The sequence below is a fragment of the Sinocyclocheilus anshuiensis genome, unplaced genomic scaffold (assembly GCF_001515605.1).
Source record: "Sinocyclocheilus anshuiensis isolate Anshui unplaced genomic scaffold, SAMN03320099.WGS_v1.1 scaffold744, whole genome shotgun sequence".
In the NCBI taxonomy this organism is placed as follows: domain Eukaryota; kingdom Metazoa; phylum Chordata; class Actinopteri; order Cypriniformes; family Cyprinidae; genus Sinocyclocheilus; species Sinocyclocheilus anshuiensis.
Genome location: NW_015558574.1, coordinates 151,906 through 158,345, shown reverse-complemented (window position 1 = coordinate 158,345; position 6,440 = coordinate 151,906). Strand labels below are relative to the sequence as shown.

The 6,440-nt window shown below is 34.9% G+C and overlaps 1 protein-coding gene across 1 annotated transcript in view; it reads left to right on the top strand.

Moving 5' to 3' along the window:
• The first annotated feature begins 2,948 nt into the window (after positions 1-2,948).
• Positions 2,949-6,440, top strand: part of LOC107679657 (connector enhancer of kinase suppressor of ras 3-like) — a 66,107-nt gene continuing 62,615 nt past the window's right edge. The window contains exon 1 of the mRNA XM_016475276.1: positions 2,949-3,205. Coding sequence (XP_016330762.1) covers positions 3,154-3,205 — 52 coding nt within the window. The 5' untranslated portion in view covers positions 2,949-3,153. The remainder of the gene's footprint in view (positions 3,206-6,440) is intronic.

Below are 6,440 nucleotides of genomic sequence, written 5' to 3'. Positions count from 1 at the left end.
TTCAAGTTTCAGGGATATAAATGGGTTCAGTACTGTCCAAAAAAAAAAAAAAACAGATTAATAGTCTGAAAAACGAACCTTGTGCATTATAGGGAATACTATTTATAGATTTTTACAGTTGGTTTGATACATTTATCTCAAATGGTGTCAGAGTTTAATTAATTTAAGTGGGTACAGTATATAAAACATATGAAAAATATGGTTTCAGTAATGTATATAAAAACAATAAAAGCATAATCTGAAAAACCAAGTCTTGTGCATTATAGGGAATAATATTCTGAATATTGTACAGTTGGTTTGATGCCTTTATCTCAAATGGTGTCAGAGTTTAATTAATTTAAGTGGGTACAGTATATAAAACATATGAAAAATATGGTTTCAGTAATGTATATAAAAACAATAAAAGCATAATCTGAAAAACCAAGTCTTGTGCATTATAGGGAATAATATTCTGAATATTGTACAGTTGGTTTGATGCCTTTATCTGAAACGGTGTCAGAGTTTAATTAATTTAAGTGGGTACAGTATATAAAACATGAAATATATGGTTTCAGTACTGTATATAAAAACAATAAAGGCATAATCTGAAAAACCAAGTCTTGTGCATTATAGGGAATAATATTCTGAATATTTTACAGTTAGTTTGATGCCTTTAGATCAAATGGTGTTGTCGTTTAATGGATTTCTATTATTGCATACATTAAAAGTTGTAAAATTATTATAAAACACATAAAATGGTAATTCCAAAAACGGAGCTTTGTGCAATAACAGGGATGTTTTTCCGAACATTTTAGTATTGGTTTTATATTATAATGTCACGTAGTTAATTTGTTTAATTAATTTAAATGGTTAATTTTTTACTTTTTTCCCTAGAAATTAAGCCTTGTGCCACGTAAAGGGCATATATTTATGTCTATCCGAGTTAGTTTGGGCTCAAAACATAACAGCCGCAAAGAGTTTAGGCCTAATTGGCAAAAAAAACAACGAATGTCTAATGAATGTCAAAGGTCAAACTAACTTTACCGCCGTCACAAATGGAATACTGCGTCACACGCCATACTCGAGGCCAACGCTTCATGTGAAAATCGCCTGCCCAATTCAGCCAGCAGTGACTCAGCCCACCACATTTTTATTCGCGGGTTTATTAAAAAAAATACAACGAATTTCCATTATTCAGTTAACTTGCTAAAGTGGGAAAATAATGAAAAGAGAGTCCTCAAATGTAGCCTATCGCGACAAGTTAAGAAGATGAGTCGCGGCTCGCGAGGGACTTAAATATCATACACTACCCAGAAGGTTGGGTTAAACATTTAACACAACCGCTGGGTCAAAACAGCCCAATTGCTGGGTTTGTCCCTATTTTACCCAGCACTGTGTTGTATTTAACCCAGCATTTTTTAGAGTGTAGAAATGAATTTAGCCCAAAATGCACTTATTCTATCCACTAAAATAATAAGACAATACAAATAAAACGAGAAAATATTAATTATTTAATTTTTATATTTTATTCATAGCTCAGACAAAATCATGATTGATCAGTTCTTTGCAGGTTGCATACCTATCTGGTTGTTACCCCCTTATTGCCCAAACGTAACACATTGTTTCCTTTACCTACACGTACGTTCTTTATAAACAGGCCAAAATGGTTCTTCTATGGCATCGCTTGAAGAACCTTTTGAAGCACCTTTATTTTTAAGAGTGTACACTATATTTACAGAAACGTACACTGTAAATTCAGTATCGGCCTTACGTAGTTCTTCGTGGGTTGTAATCTAAAGCGTTACCAACTTATGTATTGTGCATCTGCAAATGCAATACACATGCAGTGTAGGCCTACCAAACGATTATTATTATTTGATGTTATCAAAGACATCTAATAGCCTATAAACAAGTTTCATTTTATTGTGTCCAATAAATAACCTTTAAAGGGGTCATATGATGCTGCTAAAAAGAACATTATTTTGTGAATTTGGTGTAATGAAATGTGTTTATGCGGTTTAAAGTTAAAAAAACATTATTTTCCACATACTGTACATTAGAGGTGTTCTGTGATTGGCCAGCTATCCAGTGCGTTGTGATTGGCTGAATACCTCAAGCGTGTGACGGAAGTGTTACACCCCTTACAATATTTTGATGATACCCTGTCAGGCCGGAGCGATGATTCAAAAACATGAAAACCCATTATAAACGAGGCATTCGTTGCATCCAGTGGGGACATAATTATGGATTATAATGACTTATACTGTCTTTTTACGTGTTGCGTTGCATCGCGCCGCATAAACATAAAACCATGTCTGCATTTGTGATCGGAGAAATGACAAACAACAAGCCCTACTCTACACTGCCTTCACGACATGGCTGCGGCAACAACAATACTAGAGCGAGAATAAAAGTTATGCCTTCTTTCTTTGCGTGAACATTTTGGCTGACTCTTAACTTTTATAAAGGATATCTCTTTGGATTTGAGACTTTAGTCTTTGCAACTTTACAGATCTTCTTTATGCACCAAGAGCTTGTAACACTCCAAAGAGAAAGGAAAAATTTAAATTGCATCATATGACTCCTTTAAAGGAACGAAAGAAAAAAAGTATTTCCCCCAGAAACATTTAATAACAAGTGTCGATTTGTTTGTATGTTCGTTTAACATTGCTATTTAAAATATTAAAAACATCTGAATAGGTTTGGTACTTTACAAAGGAATCTCCCGTATGCATTCCTTTCCTCCGATAATGATGTCATATATGACTCACATTCCTAATTTGAAAGCTAATGATTAGGCCTACCTAAAAGGTTATATCCTATATAAACGCAAACTCGGGAGACACGAGTAATAACAGTAATAACTCCTCGTTGCTCCTCCTCCGTGGGGCTGAGGGGAGGTTCACACACTGAAATCTGATACATGTGCCTACAGATGAACTATCCTCCTCGTGAGTTTATCCTGACCGCTCAGTCCATGCGAGAGAATCGGCTGCTATAAATGGAGATATCTCGCGAGCCGTGCTTGCTTCTGGATTTCTAGAGCCCAAACTGAAAGAATAATCTTATTTCACAGTGCCGATCACACGCTGGTGCTTTATGTACTTTATCATTTCTTTATTAATAATCTCTTTTGAGAATAGCTCTAACCGGTTGGACTGAAGTTGTAAAGCAATGGATCCAGTAACGAGGTGGACACCGAAACAGGTTGTTGACTGGATGAGGGGTGAGTTTTGGATTTAGTCCCTGCATAATATGTATGCTGCTTGTAACATTTTGAGATATAAATGGTCTCTCTCGGTTTAGATAGACAGTGTAAGAATCTGGAGCGAGTGCTTTGTTTATCTGCACTTTCGATGAAACCAAGATTAGCGTGCCAACAATGTTCAAGCAGAAACAAAACAAACTTGTATGTTTAAAGAAACGCATGATCCTATCGTGTGGCAGAAAAAGAAATGCATTTATGAAAAGAACATCCCGCTGTACTGCGCGTTTTTGATTGTTATGTACGCATGTTATGTGAGAGTATTTTACTCCCACCGTTCTTGTGATTGTTGAAGACAGATTTATCAAACCGTTCATCGTTTTTCACTTCTAGAAGATAATTATACACTGCCATCAGAGCAGATGATTGTCACATAAAGGACTATTCTTCAGTGTTGAAGAATTTGCTCGTGTAGCAGTGAATTACAGTTATATTGAAATTAAACTTTGTCCAAGTGTGAATGCAAGTCAAAGTATTGCGTGAATTCGAATCGAGTTCTGGTTGTGGTATTTGTACTTGTGTAATCAATGGAAGGAAAGATCAATGTAGGAGTCATACTGTAATGTAGGAGTCACATGTGAATTGGACCACCTGTTATTGCACGAGTTAGAGTCAAATTCCATAATGTTTATTATTATTATTTTTATCATCATCATCATCATCATCATCATGTTTTCGTACGATCCGCTTATGGCCCACTGAGGGTTATGTTGGGTTGTTAGTGGTGAACCCTTTTTCTAAAAATTCTAAAAAATTATTTTTGTATGAAACGCCAACAACCACGCATGTGCGATTTATCAGTTATCAGTATCAGATTATCAGTTTAGAAATATGGAAATATGTGCTTTTCTATGATGTCCCAAGCATAGGCCTAAGTAATTATTTTCAAAGAAAAATGATGTTTTGTTGAAATCAAATAAAAAGCATTTGTATCAGTGGGTCTTAAAAGGTTGGCATACTGCTCTAAATGTGATTCATAGAAAAAAAAGTAGTTCAGTTGTTTACTTGGTTTATTTGTCCTTAAAGTAATAAAATGTATTTTTAGATCTTTACATGGGCACATTTTTCTGGGATTTGACTAGGCACCTAAGACCTAAGAACTCCGTAAAAAGTTATGTTTTTCCCTATATGTAATTAATGTTATCATTTTACGTCCTTGTGGTGAGTCCCTTATATTATTTAATTTAAGGAACACACATTAATTTGTCATTTGTCTGACAGTACACTTATTGACACTTATTGAGGGCGGGCATCCTGGAGTTATAACTTGCTTAAGGGCACAATGGTGACAGTTAATGATCAACCGTTGCAGGGTTTGAACCAACAACATTCAGTTACCAGCCTAAGTCTTTAACTGCTATTCATGCCAGATGACTCTAAATTTGAATCGCCTTTGAACACATACAGTGCTATGGAAGTGTAAACTGTACTACATTGCCAACATCCAGAAAAAAAGAACAAGAGCATCCGTTTTCTTTTGAATGAAATGCCCTAAGGCTTTAAAGGGTTATAGTGGTTCATGTGGAGGCTTCTCTTTACTCTCAGTGTCGTTTTATTTATTTTTGGATATCTTTGTACTCAGGAGAGTCAGTTGAATTAAATGCATTTTGTTTTTCCCCAGGAAAGAGTAGCCTACCTGCCAGGTGTATTTCATTTATATTTACTAAGATGCATCATGTACTTTGCCTCGTGTTATGCTATTGGCAGCTTTAGCTTATTTATTTATTTATTGAATTTTTGCTTCTGCTGTTGAAAAATGGTCTAGTTGATTTGAACACATTTTCCCATTCTCACACTTTCTTCCATGCAAACATGCATGAACAAACAGTAAAAGTTGAATGTCAAGTCTTTAAAACTTTTTCTGATTTGGAGTGTTTTCATGGAATGTTCTGCAGAAACTGGAGTGAATAATTTCACACTTACGAGTTATGTTTCAGTCCTACTCCCACACTTGTTGAAGGACAGCTGGGTGCCTTACATTCTTTTTATAAATCTTCAGAAGCATCCAAAAAAAAAAAAAAAAGTTCTCAAACTACTGAGATGATTGAGTTACAAAACCTATAAATGACCTAAATGATGCAAAGCACAATAAAAATATTATAATAGTTAGGGATGCATTTTATCGGACATTGGCTGATTAAAAACAGCCGATGATTAGAGCCGACTATATCCTGTCAGTCAAAAGGAGGAGGAAAAACATGTCAGACTTCAAGTTGTGTGTTAAGAAAATTTTCTCGTGTTGAATTTAGGGCTGTCAGAGTTAACACGATAATAACACATTAATGCAAACCTGTTTAAAAGAGCGCTGTTAACATATTAATAATTTGTTACATTGCACTTATTTTGCACTACATGTCTTTACATTGTACATATATTTAAAAACTATACCTGCATGTAACTACATGTGTAATTAATTTCTGTAATTATGTCAGATTACAACATTAATCCGACACCTACTCCTAACCAATCCCTAAAACGAATCATACCATAAAACCTGTCTCTAACTTTTCCAGTATCCCACCTCAATTGCAGAATTTTGTGATGATATATGCTAAATATAGAATGCAGAAATGCAGTCGAGTACCTGCAGAAAAGTTTCTGAACTTGTGTGTTTGTTTTTGACATCATTAATGATGTAAATTTCTAACAAAGATCTTATTCAAAAATGAATGGATTTTCCAAACCATGACATCTAATAGATGTGACAGTGATATTTTAAGATATTCTGGGGGAAAAAGATTAAAAATAATCTTAATCAACCTGGGGATGGGTGAAATTGTGAAAGATTTTCTTTGCAAAAACTATGGTAACAATTACTTGCTACTTTTTCACAGACTGCACAAAGTTACCTTGCTAACCAACCTCCAAAAGCACATCCCTCTACAGTGACTCTTTCAAATATTTTCTGTAAACTTGAATGGCCGGAATATATTTGTTAAAGAACATTTAGCTAATTTGATAAGTGTCACAAAGTGTTGCAGACGGGCAGACATGATACACGATCAAATATCCAACAGAAAGTCTTTAAAGGGGTCATAGGATGCTACATGCACTTTTACAAGTTGTTTGAACTGAAATGTGTGTTGGCAGTGTGTGTACACAACCAGCCTATAATGATAAAAATCCACCCATTGGTTTTTTTTTTATCTGGTTAAATGTTTTCCCCTTTCTCAAATTGAGCCGATCTCAGATGCCT